This window comes from Saimiri boliviensis, chromosome 5 (genome assembly GCF_048565385.1).
Source record: "Saimiri boliviensis isolate mSaiBol1 chromosome 5, mSaiBol1.pri, whole genome shotgun sequence".
Lineage (NCBI taxonomy): Eukaryota > Metazoa > Chordata > Mammalia > Primates > Cebidae > Saimiri > Saimiri boliviensis.
The window spans coordinates 41691550-41711683 of NC_133453.1; the positions used below are offsets into that span (position 1 = coordinate 41691550).

The 20134-nt window shown below is 37.7% G+C and overlaps 1 protein-coding gene across 6 annotated transcripts in view; it reads left to right on the forward strand.

Moving 5' to 3' along the window:
* Window positions 1-20134, forward strand: part of SATB2 (SATB homeobox 2) — a 212027-nt gene that overhangs the window by 96367 nt on the left and 95526 nt on the right. For all 6 annotated transcript variants that reach the window (XM_010336467.3, XM_074399305.1, XM_074399304.1 and 3 more), the window contains 3 exons: window positions 2740-2866; window positions 3973-4096; window positions 15992-16094. In XM_010336467.3, the coding sequence (XP_010334769.1) occupies window positions 2740-2866; window positions 3973-4096; window positions 15992-16094 (354 nt within the window). The remainder of the gene's footprint in view (window positions 1-2739; window positions 2867-3972; window positions 4097-15991; window positions 16095-20134) is intronic.

The window sequence follows — 20134 nt, forward strand, 5'->3', positions numbered from 1 at the left end:
GATTAATACAGTACATTAGACAGAGAACCTGTTTGGAGGAAAGGCTCATTAAGAGTTACTCTGAGCCCCTACCTGGCTGGAGCAGAGTGGCCTTCTGGCCGTAGTTCTCCTAGCAGATCTCGTATGTGCAGACTCTGGTAAATAGCTGGGCAGAGACCATGACTTCTTGGACTGTGCAAGTTAGTTAATAGGGTGCATAAAAGAAAAAACATACATTTCCCATTGCCTGGGAAAATAACATGTGCCAACAGCTCTCTTCCAAGATGTAGAAACCAACCTGTAGCAGCTGCTCTATGTGGAGGTATTAAGTATTGTGAAAACACCTGTGTGTGTCTAATTCCAGCCCAAACAAGTCTTCCGGCTCGTCAAGGTGTGGTAATAATTTACCTACATGGAGATTCTATTTCCAGTAGAATGATTTGTCTATGTTTTCCTATAGAAATTTCTCTCCTTCCCCTCTTTAAAAAATTGAGGTATAATTTACATACAAAAAATGTATGCATAATAAGTGATTAGTCTGATAAATTTTGACAATTTGTATAACCATGCAACCACTATGCCAAACAAAGAAATCCCCTTATATCCCTGTCTATGCAGTGCCCCTTTCTGTCCCTCTGACTTCTATCCCCATTAGATTAATCTTGCCTGTTCTTGTATTTCATATAAATGAAATCATACAGATATATTCTGTCGTGTCTGGCTGCAGTGTGGTGTATTCTTACAATGGAATGCTTCTTTACAATAAAAAGGAATCAACTACTGACACTACAATAGCTTGAATGAATCTCCTGTAGAGTCGTGCATTGAAGTTTGTAGAGTTCTTTTTTTTATATTACTTGCATAGTCTTAGTAACCAAAATGACCCACAAAATATGCTGCTTTTACTTGCCTATCATAGTGCATAATTATCAACTTCATTTCTCCCCCAAACCCCCCACCCATTCTCTCATATATTATCTGTGTGGCTTTAGAACACAGTCAATTTATATTCAACTTATGGGTGATCACGATAATGACTTTTGAAAGGAATTTAAAATTGTAGAATGATTTTTTAAAAAGGAAATAAGTTAGACATGTTACATGGTTTCTTTTTAGTATTTGCAAATGTCAGGAGTAAAAGAAGCAAGGAAGCAGACCCACTCTCTCGTGGGTGGCTGTCCAGTGGGTCCTGGATGTTCATTTCATGACTACTACATGCTGCGTGCTGTGCACTTTTCATTGTCATGAGAGAGAATGTTAAGAAAACTATCCCCGCAAGAAAACAGCTTTTCTTGGCAAGTGAAATATGACTTAAGGAGCCAGAACTGGAGACATACGGTACTATGAATGAGAGCTGTGTTACTTTATTGGATCTGAGTCCAGGCACTATTTATACTGCAGCATATTCAGCACCAGATTGTTAAATCTTAATACTGAAACAGTGTATCATTTTAATATTTTTGTTCTGTTTATTCCCTGTTTTCAAGCATTATGTCAAGCATTGCGCATTCATTTATTTCATCTTGGACAGGACGTGCCCTGACCAGAAAGTTCATTTCCTATTGTTGGAATTTTGCCCCATAGCTATCATTTTGTGACACTTTGAAAGTTCACTTGGGTACACAGGTGTTTTCTCTTTTTGATGATTTTTTTTTTTTTTAAGAATAGTGCAGTTGAACTCACCTGTATTGTTAAAAATAAAAATAGAAATGCTGTTTTTCTTTTATCACTAAAACATCACTGCTTTTTATGTGTGGCAATTTCTGACATCCTGGAGACCATTGGATTTTTCATCACATACAAATAAAATTTTTGTTACCCTGTATCATATGTGAAAGGGGTTTCTCTATTTTTCTTCATCAATGTTATGTGTGCCCTGTGCACCACATAAAATGAGCCTAACTATGAATAAGTTAGCATTTTCAGCATATGTTGCTGAAACCATCCCATGAATCTTCTCTAACAAGGATATTCCTAGAATTACTGCTCTACGTAGCCCAAATTTGAAAAGGATTTTTATTATTTTTTCATTGTTATGCATGTTTACCACATTCAGCAGGAAATCCACAGGCAAAAAGTGCTATTGTTACTCTCGGAAGAGCTGAGAAATAAAAAAAAAAAAAAAAAAAGAAGGAAGTTGAGGGCATCTTTGCTATTTCTGATCTGTGGTCAATGACCATGGTATTGCATTTGGCCTGGGAAAGCAACCCCACTGCCTGGTGAAACATGTATATGGGAGCGAACTCTAACTGCTTCATGAGCTCCAAATGCTATTCGCACTGGGAATCGCACCACAGTCAGGATGTAACTGCGTGCTGAGCCCACACACAGGAATTTTCTTGTACAATTCAAAACTGAATCTTATATTTACTTAAGGCTTACTTTTTTTTTTTTATTTTTTTTTTGGTCTATGAAATCAGCAGTCGTCCTGTATATTTAGCATCAGGCTTAAGTTAGAATGTGAAACAATTCTAGGGGGGAAGGAAGTATCCGTATGGTTTTCTAAGTAATTTAAGAAACAGGAAAACATAAAAGAACTGATTGTCTGTGATTAAACCTCATTCTTTCATTCCCATCTTCCTGTGTAGTTAACTAACTCAATTGTCAGCCAGAAAGAAACAGCTTATTGCACCGGGTTGTAAAATATCTGAGTGGGCCTTGAACGTTGATGATTGAATGACCTTCTTAACATTGAACAAACAATGGGAAGGTTTAATAAATAGCAGATATGTGTTTATTATGTTTTTCTTCCCTGTGCAGGAATAATCAAGCTGGGAAGGTGGAACCCTCTCCCCCTCAGTTATGTGACAGATGCACCCGATGCGACAGTGGCCGACATGCTACAAGATGTCTATCATGTTGTGACGTTGAAAATCCAATTACAAAGGTGGGTGTTTCTGAACATCTGCCTTTCCTTACTCTCAGAGCTGCTCTGTCGATTATAGATTCACTGCAAAGATCAGCATGTCCTGTCTTTATTAATTTCTAGGCATTGGACAAAATGAAAAGATGGAGAGAAAGGAAGGAAGGAGGGCCCTTCCCCAGGTGTCTTTATAGTCACATTCCAACTGCTTTATGCTTTGTTTTCAGAAGCTGTGAAGTGGTAACCTAGGGGCAACTTGACAAATCATTAAAAATCTATATCCCTTAAGAGGAACTTCACACAGCCCCTATTCAGTGGGTCCGATAGGCCTGCTTAAATGTGTAGCACATATAGTATTTGAAGAATAAACTCCTCTGCTGTTTTCAGGTTTGTGTTACGAGGGGAGAGTTTTGTTCTTGGAGATCTTTATTTTCTCTTTCCGAGGGCCACATCACACACACACACACACACACACACACACACGTCAGAACAAGATATGCCTCTAAAGAACTGGAGGTTCTTTGCAGTCTTTTATTGTAAAGTGCCTTCTAGGTATGATTTAAGGAATGTTGTCCTTTAGTGTAAGTGTTTCGAATTGTCCCCTATTGGGGGATTTATACTTTAAAAGTGGACCCCCAGCACCCCATCTGTGTCTATAAATGGGTGAGGATCTTAAAAGTTATTTTTTGGTTCAGAAAGTTAAAACTCTGAGCCATCCTATAGGGGTGAGGGTGGGCCTTCAAACGGTGAATCTGATGGGGAATGTTTGCTGACATTTAATCTTAGGCATACCCAATAATTACATTTGTATTGGGGAAGTTTATGACCACACTGCCATGCTATTTCCATCAGCACATTGCAAAAATAATATTTTATAAAAATAGCATTTCTTGTATTGAAAGTGGCTATTTTTCTTAGATGAGTGGGATGACAAACTTAAAAGAGACCCCTTAGGCTCCAGCAAAGTCTTGGAGAAGCAGTTTTACTTCCCTTCCCTCACTTAGACCTCATTCTTCAGCATTTCTTCTGAAGTACACACAAGACCCAAGAACGACTGCTGCACTGTCTCCTCTTCAGTCAGGGGCCCTGGTTGAGGTTTGTGTATTGTTCATTCTTTCTCTGTTTTGCAGTTGTTCAAAGTTGGAAGACTTGCCTGCGGAGCAGTGGAACCATGCCACAGTCCGCAATGCCTTAAAGGAACTGCTCAAAGAGATGAACCAGAGCACATTAGCCAAAGAATGCCCTCTCTCCCAGGTCAGTATCTCCAGATGGGGTCTGGGAAACAGAAGAAGCCATTGGTAGACTCTCTAGCAGGAGGGTGCCTTCTGCTTCCATAGCTGTCTTCTCTGTCTTTTATATATAGACTTACACTGCATTTGAGGTGTACAAAATATGAAGATTATGTTGCTTCTGGTTGTAGAATAGAAGTTACCACTTACTGGGTGGACACAGGTAGCTTATGCCTGTAGTTCCAGCACTTTGGGAGGCCAGAGCAGGCTGATTGCTTGAGCTCAGATGTTCGAAACCAGCGCGGGCAACATGGCGAAACCCCGTCTCTACAAAGAATACAAAAATTAGCTGGGCATGGTGGCATATGCCTGTAGTCCCAGCTACTTGGGAGGCTGAGGTAGGAGGATTGCCTGAGCCTGGGAGGTGGAGGTTGCAGTGAGCCAAGATCGCGCCACTGTATTCTAGCCTGGGTGACAGAGCAAGACCCTGGGTCTCAAAAAAGAAAGAAAAAAAAAAGGAAAAAAGTTATTAGTTATTGAGATTTTTGGGGTAAGGAGAAAGTATTAAAATATTTTATGTATATGGGTCAGGCATGGTGGCTCACACCTGTAATCCCTGCACTTTGGGAGGCCAAGGCCAGGGAATTCCTTGAGCCCTGGAGTTTGAGACTAGCCTGGGCAACATAGCAAGATAGCAAGACCCTGTCCCTAAAATAAAAATAAAATAAAAAAATAAACATTTCACATATACAGTCATTAATTTCTCACATATTTCATCGGAGATAGAGACCAGTGTCTCCATTTTATAGATCAAGAAATAGAACCTTAGAGAAGCACTTAAAGTCACTGCCTAAGCATACTAGCTGGCTAAGTGGCAGGTTGAGATGCAACTCCCGACATCCCCTTTCAAAGTGGATGCTCCAGATTGTTGTTTTACTTGGTCAGTTGAATGAGTTAGCCATGCTAAACCCATCTATGCATGAGTTACTGGGCCTTTTGCCTATCTGGTGTAGAGAGGTGATCTTCACATCATATACATTTATAGAGGTTTTGTAGTGAATTCACCACATGAAAATGCATCATGAGAAAAAGTGATACTCCATTTTTTAGTAAATGTACCATAAAGTAATACAAGCCATGACAATGAGATTGAGAGGATCAAAAGAAGAGCAGTGGAGGAAAGGACTGCTTTTTCCATTTGTATTCATGGGCTGGGACCCTACTTTTTTCTACTGATGAGATAATATTTTGCCTATGGTGGCTTAGGGTTGCTGTAGAAATGAACTCAGACTGACATATTATTTGAAGCTTTGAATGAAATCTTATTTCCTGGTTGAGCTGCTACACATAATTTAAGACAATGTCTGTTAAGTTTGAGGGAAAATGATGGGAAACACCTATTGCAGAAACTTGCTGTGCCATGAGCTTTGTTCCAGAATAAGAGAGTCTCTGGAAGATAGGAAGGCTATTGGTTAAGAGCATGTATCCTGGAATCAGAGCTGGATTCATGTCCTGGTTGGCAAGCCTCTATAACCTTACCTTTATGAGCCCCCTCCTTTTTTTTTTTTTAGTAAGTAAAACTGAGTAGTAATGGTTCTGAGTTATATGAAGAGGATTCAATGATTGGAAATCATGCAGAATGCGTGGCCTAATGCCTGGCATTCAATTATGCATATAAACAGTATCAGCTATTATTGTTGAGAGGTGATGTGAACTGTGTGTGTGTGTGTGTGTGTGTGTGTGTGTGTTCTTTAGAGAGTTTTGGAATTTGTATCCTCTCAAGCAAAGTATGCTATTAATATTTTTGCTTCCAAAAAAACCAAGAAGGCATGCATTCACATATAGGCAGTTAGATAGAATAGCACATTATTCTGACCTATGTTTAGGACTTTTCATGCAGGCCATTTTAATACCTACCTGTAGCTATATATGTAGGTGTTAAAGCCTGTTGCATACAAAGTTATAAAATGCATATTTTAATTATGCTGGTGATACAGAGGAACTGGATAAAGAGCAAGTTAGGAAAAGCTGTCAATAGTTTTTCCTGAATTTCTCAATCATTCACAATTAATTTTCTCTTGCATTCACATGGCAGTCAAAATGGGCTTTGCCTGAAAGTGGGCAAAGCCTCTAACTTGATATTACCAATTCAGAATTTTATCTAGGGCTTCTGAGGTATGCAGAAGTTTGGTCCAAACTGTTGTATCATGACAGTCATGTTTGGTTATAACTACAAGTATGACTAGAGAGGCAACATGAGTGGGGAGAATCCAGATCAGGAGCCGAGAGCCCTGGGCTCTAATCTCAGTTATTTTATGCCAGATATGTTATCCTGGGCAAGTCTATCCACTTCTCAGAGCCTTGTTAAACTCATCTATAAGCTGGGCATCATCGTATCTGCGTATTTCACATAGTTCTCAGGGTTGTCTTGATGTTCAAATGAGATCGTCTTTACCCCTATCATAAAAACCTCTTTCCCCCTCCCCTGTCTGCTCTCATGGTTTACCCACGTGGTTGCCTGACCTAAACAGTTCCTTCTCCTTCATTCTTCTGTTTTATCCTGTGGTTTCTACCACTTCTCCATCTAAAATCTTTTTCTCCTGTGCCACTGCCTTGTTCATCCTTTCATAACCTATCATCTAAATTATTTCAGATCTTCTTGCCCCATGACTTTTCTCCTGCCTCCTGATTCACCTGTGTTCCTTGTTTATAATCCCCCAGTGACTCCCTCTACCCAGCCTATAAGAAGTAGGACTCCATAGCATAAGACCATCAGGATGACACTGTTCAGCCTTATTTTTCACTAGGGCGAACTTCTTGCCACTTCCTGTGCTCATCCTGTATTCCAAACACATGAAATTAATTATTCTGAAATGTTTACCATTGCTCAGACTTTACCAAATACCTCTTGAGAGTGGGAGCAACCGAACTAGTATAGCATTACAAATCTAGCAAAGCTACCTTCTGTGTTATCTTAAAAATTAATGCCAAGTTTGTATTCTAGTCCATATACCTATGTGTTTTTGTTTTTGTTTGAGATGGAGTCTTGCTCTGTTGCCCAGGCTGGAGTGCAGTGGCATGATCTTGGCTCACTGCAACCTCTGCCTCCCGGGTTCAAGAGATTCTTCTGCCTCAGCCTCCTGAGTAGCTGGGACTACAGGCACGCGCCACCATGCCCAGCTAATTTTTTGTATTTTTAGTAGAGATGGGGGTTTCATTGTGTTAGCCAGGATGGTCTCAGTCTCCTGACCTTGCGATCCATTCTCCTCGGCCTCCCAAAGTCCTGGGATTACAGGTGTGAGCCACCATGCCTGACCCCTGTGTTTTAAATATTTTTTAAATGCCCTAAAATTATTTTACCTGTTAAGTTAGTCATCTTCTTCTTTCCACATGAGACTGGTTCTTCAGGGAGATGTACCTTGTTAATCTCTGGCTTTGGAAGCCCCTGCCCACAATCCTGGTGACCCTAGAATCCTTCAGTTTGACACTTGTTTGCTTTGGCACACATGATTTCACCTGGCTCGGACGTACTACTCTTTTCTACTTGACGAAATTATCTTTCAGATTCCAGCTGGAAAGTCACCGCTAGTGAAGTGCCTCAACCTTCTGGTTGAAGTAGTTGCTTCATCTGCTTTTAGTAGCCTTTTGTAAATACCCCTGACACAGCACTTAGCCTGTTGTCATTGTAACTTGTCAGTTTCTGTCACTAGCTGGACTGTCCACAATAACAGAGGCCATCTCTTATTGATTTTTGTGCCCTCACCGTTCAGCATAATGTGTATTTTGCATGTAGTTGTTACTATAATGCAGAATAATTGGATAATTACATATATTATATAATTATATATGTATTTATATATATATATAATTATATGCATGTCATATAATTATAATGCAGGATCCTATAATGCAGGATAATCTTTTGGCTGGGTACTTCTTTGTGGTGGGGGCTGTCCTTACATTGCAGCATCCCCATCCATTACCCACTAGATGCCAGTAGCATGCCACTATACCCCTGCCCCCAGTTGTGACAACCAAAATGTCTCCAGACATTGCCAAAGGTCCTATGGCAGGAGCAGTACAACTCTCAGTTAACCACTTCCCTGATGTGCTTAATGAATTAAGTATAAAAATGTTTCAGAAAGTATAGTTTTCTTAGTACGTAAAGTTAAAGTTTTATTATTATTACAATGTTCTTGGCAGCTCCAAAACATTTTGAATGAGAAACAGTGAACCGAGTAATTTGGTATTTGATGCCCAGCACATTTCAGTTGAAGAGGGGCTCAGTTCTGTTGTTTAGATTTGGAGGAGATTTGATTTAGGTTTCTGATACGTTGTGTGGTTATGGAAAATCTCACTGGGATAGTTCTTTTCAGCCAGCATGGATATGTAATGTGACCCTGGCATTCATCCTATGGTCGTTACCCTTAAGTATTCCAGATTATTCACTTAAATTGCATAGCTAGATTGTATTTTAGTGTGGTGAAAAGCTTGCCCATTTTGTTGGTGGTTGTCACAGAACAGGTGCATGCAGTTTTTGAAGTTCAGCCTATATAAAATGAAAAAGAATGCATTTTTGTTCTAAGCAAGGTGAAGCAGTAATCCAACAGTATACTTCCACTGGCATTCCTGGAGTTCTGATTAAGAATCAGGCACTTTGCAATGGCTGGGGTTACAACAATGAAGCTGAGAGAGGAACTAAATCCCTTTCCATATGGGAAGAAGAGAGTGAGGCATCCAGTACTACTCACCTTAGGTGAGAAAGGTGACTTGTTGGGTTTTTCAAAAATAGACTCAACTCATGAGTAAAAGATTTCTGTTGTTGAAATAATTGTTCCTTATTACCCCCAAGCCAAACTGTATTAGGTATTTCTTCACTCGAGTTTCGCAATTTCATAAAGGAATGATTTAGTGGATAGTTCATACTTTCTTGAACACCCCAGTGGTCTGCAGTTCAAAGGAGCAGCCTTGAAGGCAGAAGAAAGGTATGGAGAAGTCCATAAAAGTACAACAATTGTAGCCTGAGGTATATATATTTAAAAGAGGGAAGTGATGATTTATCCCTTCTCTGTCTGGTCAGATGCTTGGAAAGTACAGATTGTGGTTTTGTGTCTGCGTATTTATTTTTGATTTCACCTTTCAAAGTGTGTTTAAGTGCTGGCACCTTTTCCTTTTCCTCTGATGTCTCTGGGAGTAACCACTTGAAGCCTCTCTCCTCTGTCACTGGCTGTCCTGAGCATCCTAATTTAGCAGACCTTAGGCATAGTCCTCCCTTGTTAAATGGTTCTTAACTGTTCAAATTAGAAAACATGATTGCATCTTTCTGTGGCTTACTTATTCTTACTTGAGGAGGAGTTGAAAGACCTAAGGTCAGGTTTTGATTGCGAAACCCCAGGTCTTCAGGGTTTTGACCCACTTAAATAAGTAGAGATACCAGTACCTGCCTTGTGCATCTCATAGGTGATCATGATGTTCAAATGGAATGACTAAAGACACAGTCTTGTTAACTGAAAATTGTGGGGCATTTTTGGTTTTTCTTGTTGTTGTTTTTCTTTTTGAGACAGAGTCTTGCTGTGTTGCCCTGGCTGGAGTGCAGTGGCATCATCTCAGCTCACTGCAGCCCCTGCCTCCTGGGCTGATGTGATTCTCCTCCCTCAGCCTCCCAAATAGCTAGGATTATAGGTGAGTGCCACCATGCCCAGCTAATTTTTGTGTTTTTAGTAGAGATAAGATTTTACCATGTTAGCCAGGCTAGTCTTGAACTCCTGAGCCCAAGTGATCCTTCTGCCTCGGCTTCCCAAAGTGCTGGGATTGCAGACATGAGCCACTGCATCCAGCCTGAAAGTTGTAATGAAAGAAAAGTTTGCAAGTGCATGCAACTTCCAATGTGCCCCATCTCCTACACATGTTCTCTGTGACTCTCAATATGTTAAAATAATTTTCTGTGGTAAAATATACATAACATGAAGTTTACCATTTTAACCATTTTTAAGCTTACGATTGAGTAGCATTAATTACATTCACAACATTGTGCAACCATCACCCCTGTCTCTTTCCAGAACTTTTTCCTCACTCCAAACAGAAAGTCTGTAATCTTTAAGCAACAATTCCCCATTCTCCTCTCATCCTGACCCCTGGTGGCCTCTATTCTGTATTCTGTCTCTGTGAATTTGCCTATTCTACCTACCTTATGTAAGTGGAATAATAGAACATTTATTTCATGCTGGTTTGTTTTACTTAGCATGTAGACATGTTTTTGAAGCAGATCTGTCCCATGCTGCTGATCGAGTTTTTGTTGCTAAATATTTGAGGAACAAAATGACTGACTAAAGTTACTGAATTGCAAAGATGTTACTAGATTTCTAGTGTGGCAATGGTAAGGTATTTGTATAGTGTACCTTTAGAAATAGGTTGTAGGATAATTACTTCTGTCATCCTAAGCAAGCCTTACCCATTTGGACTTAACTCACATGTACAACATGCCAAAATAATTGAGTAGTGAAATCAAGCAGCCAGTTAGGTCAGCAGAAACAGACAAATTGAGCATGTGCTCATCATACACAGTGGCTGATCAACTGCATGGACCAGAATCATGTTTTAACCAGTTGCCAACTGTCCGTTTAATTCAGCCTAAGTTCATGCATGTAGAGGGAATGAATCATGTCACGTGTTAACCAGTTGCCAACTGTCTGTTTTAGTTATTTTCATGTGCAGTTGTTTTAGTTTGTGTCCCAACCTCATGAACTCATATTGAAGAAGGCTCACAAATGACAGCTTGACAATAATTCCTAACCAGGGGATTGCAGTGACCATAAGAAATGATTGCACAATGGGGAGAAAGATGCCATTTGTTGATTCCACATCTTGTGCTAGGCCTTTTACACAAATCATCTCACAGAATCCTTACATTCTCTGATGCAGGAGACAATATCCCCAATCACAGGTGGGGGTGCTGACATTAGACAAGCAGGCCATTCAGCAACAGCTTAGGGGAAGAGCTCTCAAATGTAGTGTTTCATACTCCAAAGTTCAGAGGAAGTGTTTCGTTCCTTTAAGATGGCAGCAGTTTTCAATTCTGATATTATAGTTCAGAAGTGGGGATAGGACGGAAAGTAGAATGTTGCCAAATGACAGTAAATTAATTTTTTTCATGACAAACGAATTCCTCCACATCAATTTTTTCCCTTTACCTAATTGACGTATCATTATATTGTTTAATATATTATTTAACATCTTACCAAGCAGATTGAAAAGGCTGAAAATGAGCAAAGAATGTGCAGATCACTCATTGCCTGTCTTTGCTCTCTCTCTCATGTAGACATGGAAGAGGAGGCTAGGGGATGCCACTCTTCCACCCCTAGACAGGGGATTCTCACTGGCAGAATATGTAATTCTTCACTTTGGTTTACAAATGTTCTTTACAGCGAGTGTATTATGTGTTTTCAGCTTAGCTACTCTTAGTACCACACTGCTATTGAAACAAATAAATCCTACCAAGCCAGGCAGAATGCAGTGAAGGATATACAGTTATTTTATCTTTCTTTCATTTTATTGTGGAGAAGGGGAGTGCTCAGATCTCTGTTTTTCTAAGTGTATCATACAAATCATTTTAACTTGTGTTTATTATTTTGCTTTTTCCTATTAAGTTTTAAATTGCCTCTAGGTTCCTTAGTTTTCTTTAATTATAAACTTCTTAATTAACTCATATAAGGGGCTGGAAATCACAACTTCATGTTTTCCTTTTTTTGCTGCTGTTACCTTGTTTTTTCTTTTGTCTAAAGTATTGGTGCAGCATTAGCTGTTGAGCTTCTGGTAGCTGATGGAGGTGGTGCTGAATGTTTCCTTCCATTCATTCATTAGTTTCCCTTCTTAAAAGACACATGGAATACTGGCCCACTAACAGAGTGTCTTCGTGGTCCCTCCCAATGCTATTTGACTTTGAGAAAGATGCTTTTCATTCTGAGCTTCTGGGCCCTCAGTTTCAAAATGAACCATGCTTATTTATTTATTTATTTATTTATTTTAAGATGGGATTTTACCATGTTGGTCAGGCTGGTCTTGAACTACTGACCTCAGGTGATTCACCCTCCTTGGCCTCCAAAGTGCTTGGATTGCAGGCATGAGCCACCATACCCGGCCATGAACCATGCTTATAATCATATGTGACATCTATTCTCTGGGCTAGTTAAAAAACAAGTGAGTTAAAAATTTGTTTCAGGAACCTAAAATAAAATTTATTTTTAGATAGGTCAATCTATCAATCATGAGTATTAAATAACAATATTATAAAATTTATTCTCTTGCAGTTTGGCTTAGAGCAAATTCAAATCTGCTAGTAAACTTTGGAGTAAGTAAAGAAAATTCTAATATATTTTGATTTCTCAAGTACCTTATTTTTAAAAAATTCCAGATATTAATGGCAAACTAAATGTTAAATTGAGTACAAATAAGGACACCTAGACTTTTATCTCTCATCCAAAATCTTTATACTTAAAATTTCATAAATAACTACATAGAAGTCTGAAATTTTCAAAAGTTTCTATAATTGGAAAGACATTTTAAACCTTTTATCTTAGAACATAATATATTCATAAAATAGCTTTGTCTGCAGCCACTGTTAATGTGGTAGTGTTTATAGTTATGTCTCAAATGGGGACTGCCTCAGTTGCCCATTATATGTATACCTCATCTTTTCTTTTTCGCAACCCACCACCATGCAGAGCAATGTGTGCTTACTAAATGCAAAATCATTTTAATATTAGCCTTAGTAAATCATAGTTCTTCTGTTTAAGTGTTAAAAATAGCAATACACATATGTTCTGGGTTATTTGTATTAGTATTGCTTTGTATAAACATGGATACTCGAGTTGGTTGCATTCTGGATTGAAAAAGTGGACTCAGATCTTATTCCTTTATCAAAAAGATGTGGATCCTAAAAGTCCAACTGTATGGTTGTTGTAGAATGATTAGAAAACATAAAAGAGCAACACAAACTGCAAAACTATATGGATTTTAAAAAGCAAAAAATTGAATTAGATCTTTTTTGGCTGGTGGTGGGAAAGATTTTAATCATTACTCATCTCATTCTGCATTAATTGTATCTCATCAGGTTTACTATGCAATTGATTGTAAGATACATCTCTATTGCAGTGATGTTAAAGTGTAAAAAGTGGATGAAATATGAAAAACACAGATTCTCTGTGTCTCAGGACCTCTGGAGAACATTGTTTCCTATAGAGAAATAGCACATCCTGGGTTCACGTTAGCCCCTTTCAGCTTTACATATCATTAATTAAGTTTTGATGTTCCAGATATTTAATGGACACTAACATCAAGATGACCTTGTAGTATGTCCAGAGAATTCTAGTGGAGTCTACTGATTTAGATTCAGATTCTGAGGATTTAAGTCTAATTTAGGGTTAGAAAATATTCATGAAACTGGAATAATCAGACATAACATAGCCTTTCTTTTAAAATATTCTCCAGATATTTTTATATCTTTTGATTCTAAAGTCCTGTGAGGATCGACTATAACAATTCTTATCAGTAAAAACTATTTTGGGTATTAGCTCTGTATAAAGACCTGCAGGGAATTGATATGAATAAAATGTGTTGTAAACTCAAAGAGACTTTTCTGGCAATTAAAGATTCTCATTATCTAGGAAATTTATTTGATACCATTTTTTTTCTCTCAGTTCATAGTTCAAACCTGTTTATTGTCCTGTGATCAGTAGAGGTAAAACTTACTTACAATTATCTGGAACAGAAAACAAATCTGACTGAGTCAGGGAAGCCAATGGCTACTTTATAAATGAGTTGTGTGAAATACAGGACCTGCCAATGGCGCCAGTAGGAGCCCAGATATTCATTTCCTTGCCACTCTGTCTTGTGCAGGGTCAATGAAGATACAGCGGGAGAAAGGACAAAATAGAAAGGCTAGAGAGTGAGGGGAATTTGGATTATCTGGGGCCAGAGCGATGCGGGCTTCTGGGCTTGTGGCCTCATATTGTGAACCAGGAAGAATTTAGGAACAGCGCCAGGCAGTAATTAGACACTGTTTTAGTCCACTTTCTAGACCATTTTGCTATGCAGGGTTTAACTCTGACTCCTGCCGTGGCTGTATATCCTGTGCCTTTCCAGAGGATAAATTCATAAAAACAAGATAGAGAGATGACAAGTACATTTGTGATTATTCACATATACCAGTGTGGCTGATGCATCTATTATTAAGCTGCTTTCATGTTAAAAAATTTTATTATTATGACATTTCAGTTTGACACTTTTAAATTTCATCTCTGTCCCTTTTCCTGTGTTAAATTTCAGTGACTCAGATATCCTACATCAGAACTATGTGAGACACGAGGTAGAAAAAAAAAATGAAACAAACATAGTCACTGTCCTCAAGGGTCTCACAGCCTAGGAACAGAGAGAATCTCAGCCCAGAGAGGGAGCTAGCTCAGCTAGTTAGGAAACAGCTGTACTTGGTTGTTAATAGCACAAAGCAGAGCCCTGCCTCAGGGAGACGAGAATTCCAGTGGTCATCCTATACGGCAGCAGACAGGGCCCCATAGGTTCTGTGATACACTCTGATGATATTAGCCCTTTGAGTTCCCAGCGCTATGGTCAGACCTTGAGATGAAAAGAGTTATCCTTACTATCTTCCCTTAGAGAAAGGAATTGTCATGTGTATATCAGCAACTAGGGAGGGCTAACCACCTGCTGTATAGAAAGGGCCAAAGGGGCTTCTGTGAATTGAATTAAGAACCCCCTCCCCCACCAGTACTGCATAGTGATTGAAGAAAGAGGGGTCTGATGTTTTAAATGGGAGTCTATGAAAGTCTGTCCGCATTTTAACCTCCTGGTAAATAACTTGATTTATTGTTACCCTTTTTCTCTCTACTACTTTGCAGAAATGCCATTAGAAGTTCTAAGATTTCTCTGACTGTTCTATGTCTGGTGCTAACTTTTTTTTGAGAAAGATGAAATTTCAAGGCAAGATATAAAACCTTACACAGGTCATTCGGATCTCTTGAGTTTAGGCCTAAGACAAAATAATCAAGAAATAAAAATCTATGTATAAAACATACACAGTCAATTCAGGTATAAGTTAACATCTGCCACAAATGTTGGCTGAAATATACTGTATTAACTGCAAACATATCTCTGTAGGAAGTTCAATTCAAGGTGTGCAATTATAATTTTAAGTTTTCAGTGCTAAGTCAGGTTATGCTCCCCTTCTCTTTTAACCCGAATTATTAATACAAACAAATCAGCTGATCGGTTGGGCTGTGGAGGATGAGAACAAGGCACTTAAGCACTCAGAAAGTTTGAGCTTTGGTTCATTTTTGATTGAAACACAGTACAAGTGTTATGTTTAGTTTCCCCTGCTCCAAAATAGCACTGTTAATTTTTTCATTTGGTGAATTTTCACACAAGTGCTAATCACACGTTTCTATAAATTATATTAATTTAACTTATTTTCCTAAATGTTGTTCTGCAGTGTGTAGCACGGATGTTCTCAGATTCTTGGCTGTGTAAGCTTGTTGTAGTTGGAAGCGGGACAGAAACATCTGAAAGGCATTATTTGGATTATGGATGCCGGAGCATCTGATCTCACCTTTTGCTCTGGTTCCTAAGTCACAACTGTTCCTCCTCTTTGCATTTTATCTACGTGTTCTGTCACCTCCATTGTTGACATTGCCCCAGGGTTGACTTTTTGGAGAAAGCACTGTCATTCTGTAAGTTAAAGGGATGGTAATCCTGTTTGATGTTAAATAGTTTAGTTGACGGGAGAGTGACTGTTTTAAGTTTCAATGACAAAACAGGTTAGCTGGCTATATAGCAGGCTATATAGTGCTGTTTCTTGTCCTAACAAGAAATATTCATATTTTGAAAAAATAATCGTATATTTTTTTTTCAGAGTATGATTTCATCCATTGTAAATAGCACATATTATGCCAATGTGTCAGCAACCAAGTGCCAGGAGTTTGGGAGATGGTATAAAAAGTACAAGAAGATTAAAGGTAAACTGACTTTTTTGTTTGTAAAGCCTACTTTCAGTTTTTGAGGTTCATGAGTTGTTGGTTGTTTGGAATTTATGCTCATTTAATATACAACTTATATAATTTTTTACAAAGGTGAGATCTTTAATTTCCTGTCATGAGATCCAAATTGGCTCTCTTAAAACTAAGAAGATATTTGAAGTAAAAGTAAAATTAGTAGCACAGTACGTTAAGTTTATAGTTTTCATAAGTGATACCTGCAAAGACCAAAATCCTTTAGAATGGAAACTTAAAAGCTGTCATTCTTGGTTAAATCAGCACTTACATTTCAGGTACTGGTTAACCGATACTGTTACGGTATCAGGAAGTATTTGATCAGAAATGGAGTTTGATGTGTTCGTTTGTCGACGATTCCAGAGCAGTGGTGAAAACATTCAGGCAGACTTGGGTTCAAATCTTTGGCTTCTACATGCTAGCTGTGGGAGCTTAAGCAGATTATTTAACTTCACCAAGACTCAATTTCCTCATCTGAAAATGGGAAATAATCAAAGTACTTACGTCACTGAGTAGATGCGAGGACTAAATAAGACAATACTGGCACCAAGTAACCTCTTGATAAATAATAGTAGAATACTAAACTACTAATAATTAATTGTAGGAGTTATACTAGCAGTAATGTTTTACATATGGAATTATGCTTGGTCCTGAAAATAAAGTTCTCTTATGTAGCAAATAGCATGCTATTTTAGATCACCTAGACCTTTAAACATGTCAGGACCATTTCAAATATGTCAGTGGTGGAAAAATTCTTTTGTTTTCACTCCACTCAGACACCTGCTTTCTGGATTTCACTCCTGTTACCTATTCAGGTCCCTGGGGGGATTTGGGGAATTTTTTGTAATATTGGTTTGATGGTCCTTCTAGTCCATATTTTGCATAATTATGACATATTTATCACACTTTGTTACATGAATTCCTAGCCTTGCTTACACTGCCCCCATTTGAGAGGCAAATGACAATTTATTGTGGTTAAGTAAAAGTAAAGGATTAATTTATTTGTTTTACTACTTAGAGTTTTTCTCAGGGGAGACAGGGTGTCAAAGTAGTGCTTGTTGGCTATTGAATACTTGGGAGCTTCTTTACAAAGGTTACCTTTTGAAGAAATGAAGTTTACCTACATGGGCAGCACATTTCTGATCACAAAGGAATGAGAGTGTTTTATGCTAAATATACGATCCATAAGGCAAGTCAAAACATTGAGCTACCCAGGAGAAATTAAATACACTGAAAATTGAATTAAGATCCATTTCTTTTCAACAGATTCTGAAATTCTTAGAACCCTTTAGATTCTGGTTTGGGCAAATGCTTTAGGATATTAATATTCACCCTTGTACAATATAAGATGAATAACACCTCATTATACAACATCATTATGTGGTTCAGAAGGGTTTCTTTTCTGTAAGTGTTGCCTCCAAGTTCTTCTTTTAAAATAGGATGGTTAAAGTGCTTGAACATATCCTCTTTGGGTAAAAATCAAAAGAATCATGCAGCTTCAAGGTCATTTGTTAGATCCCATTTACTTGCTGTTGTAAGAGAAAGTAAGAGACTGTCCTCTTTTAGTAGGCTGGAGTGTAATTCCAGATTCAGAAAGATTGGAAACTCTTCACTCTAGTGTTTTCAGAATTGCCACTACAGAATATGTGTGTGTGTGTGTGTGTGTGTGTGCAGTCGCACATTAACACTCATGTCTTGAACTTTAATTCTTCAAGCTGTATTTTTTTTTTTAAGATAGTAAATGCACAGTTAAATCTTTAAGTGCCGTAAAAGCAGACTGAGACCTTGATTTCATTCAGTAGGTCAAGGATCCACACCTGAAGAGACTGTCAGACACTGTGTACACATACTATTCAAAGAGATGGAGCTAGTCATTGCTGTTGAAAAGTGTGTATGTGTGTCTGTGTGTGTGTCAGTAGGAGGAGAAAAGGGAAGGTTAAGGTATGTGTGAAGTAAACACAAGCTGCCATAAAACAGTTCAAGTGGTGTTGATTCATCAACCAAGGGAGTGGGAGGAAAAACAAAGAATTCATGACAGGTATAATGGTGTGCAGAAAATAAACACCCAGAGAAGTGCATTATGTTAACTGTCGACCCTCAGAAAAAACGAAGTGTTGGACTGAGGCAGGCACATTTTTTTTGGTAGAAGCCTTTTTCTATGAATAGATGTTGCTGTGGGAGTTTCTACCTAGTAGGATCCATTTCTCATGGGAAAGTAATGATTTGATTTGTAAAATTTGTGTCCCTGCTTTCAAAGTGAAAAAAAAAAAAAAAAAAAGCAATGAATTTCAAATTTAGAAACGAGTAGTAGCAAAACCAGAATTCTACTATAGGGCTCTGAGAAACTAGAAGTCAGAGTTGCATGTCCCTCCTAGTCTCCCTACTTTCCATTTCTACCTCAAACTTACCAATTTACATGTACTTCTATGCACTATTCAGCGTAGAAGAAAATCTCAAGTGAACTTACTGACGTCCCAAACTAAATGCAGGCCACATTGTTAAATATGTTTCCTATTATCTGCTAATGTCTGTTTTAATAAAACAGTGGGAACTAAGTGGTTGCTTCTTAATCAAAAACATGATTTCCTAAACATAAGCTATGTGATTCTGTTACAAATTGCCACATATAGATCTCCTAGGTCAAGATTTTTTTCTCTTCTCATAGAAATAAACAGTAAAATAATGATATACTCCAAAAGATCAAAGTAAATATGACTAAAACCTGGCAAAAATAAAAGTCTACTGAAAGGATAAAAAAAGATCAGATTGCAAATTCTATAGTTAATGCTTAAATAAATATGGGAAAAGTGAATAATCAATAATTTGATATCATCAAAAACAGATGTAAAAACTGTATACAAATGGAATTGTCTAAATTTTGAAGTAAACATTTTAATGTGCATTTTTTGAATTTGTTGTTATTATAGCTAAACTATTTACACTTATTCTTTAGAAAGTCCTAAATTGGTTTGGCTTAGCATGTTAACTTTATTTTCCCCAGTGATCACAGCAAAGCACATTCTGTTTACCTTTTTTCTTTAATTTCAAAGACAATCATGGTTGACACAGACATATTTGAGTTAACATGAGCATTACTTCAGGATAGATAGGGAGACAGTGTGTATCCTCTGGTTTCAAGGTCTAGGACCATGAATCTGTTTCCCAGGAATACTTGACATTGAAGAAAATGGAGTGGGTGGGTAGAGTAGGGTGGTAGGTTGGTTTAGGCAGCATTTTTTAAAATTGCTGATCATAGCATACTATAATTGCATCTGGTCCAGATTTTACAATGTAGAGCTCATAAGCTCCCAAGTATAAGAAAAAAAATGTACATTTTATCTAAAAGCAAAAAAAAAAAAAGACCAATATTAATAATTGTATAATGTTTAGGAGTTTTAGTATTGTACATGAGGAGAATCCATAGACACCTAGAAACATTCATGCTATTCCAAAATTATTTTTAAGGTCTTAGGATTATAAGGAATTTACCCAAGTAATTTTTTTTCATAAGTTCTGCACATTTTAATAAATGTGTATATATATATTTTTTTACCCAACTCTTTTTTTGGCTGATCCTGAGATGTGAACTTGCCTCATCGTTTTTATGAAACAAAGTGGCAATCATATACGTAGTACCACCATCAGTTTTACTCTCATGGCAATCTACTTTTGCAGGGGATATAATAAAAATAAGAAAAAGCCTTAAAAAAGAATCTTTTACATATTTTAAATGTGTCCTAATTAATAAATTACAATAAAATAATTTTATACCTAAAGTATTTTGTCATCTGGTACCAAAAGCAAAATAAGTAGTCACCTTTGGTGAGGTCAATGCCAATTATTTAGTATGCGTCAAGAACTGAAGTGTCATTGAAAGTTTAAACAAATACTTGTGGCTATTGTAAAATTATTTATGTCATAAAATAATACCATTAGAATGAATGGACCTAACCAAATCTCGTATTTTGGCCAGAGTGCAAAATTATCCGCATCACTTTTCTTTTCTC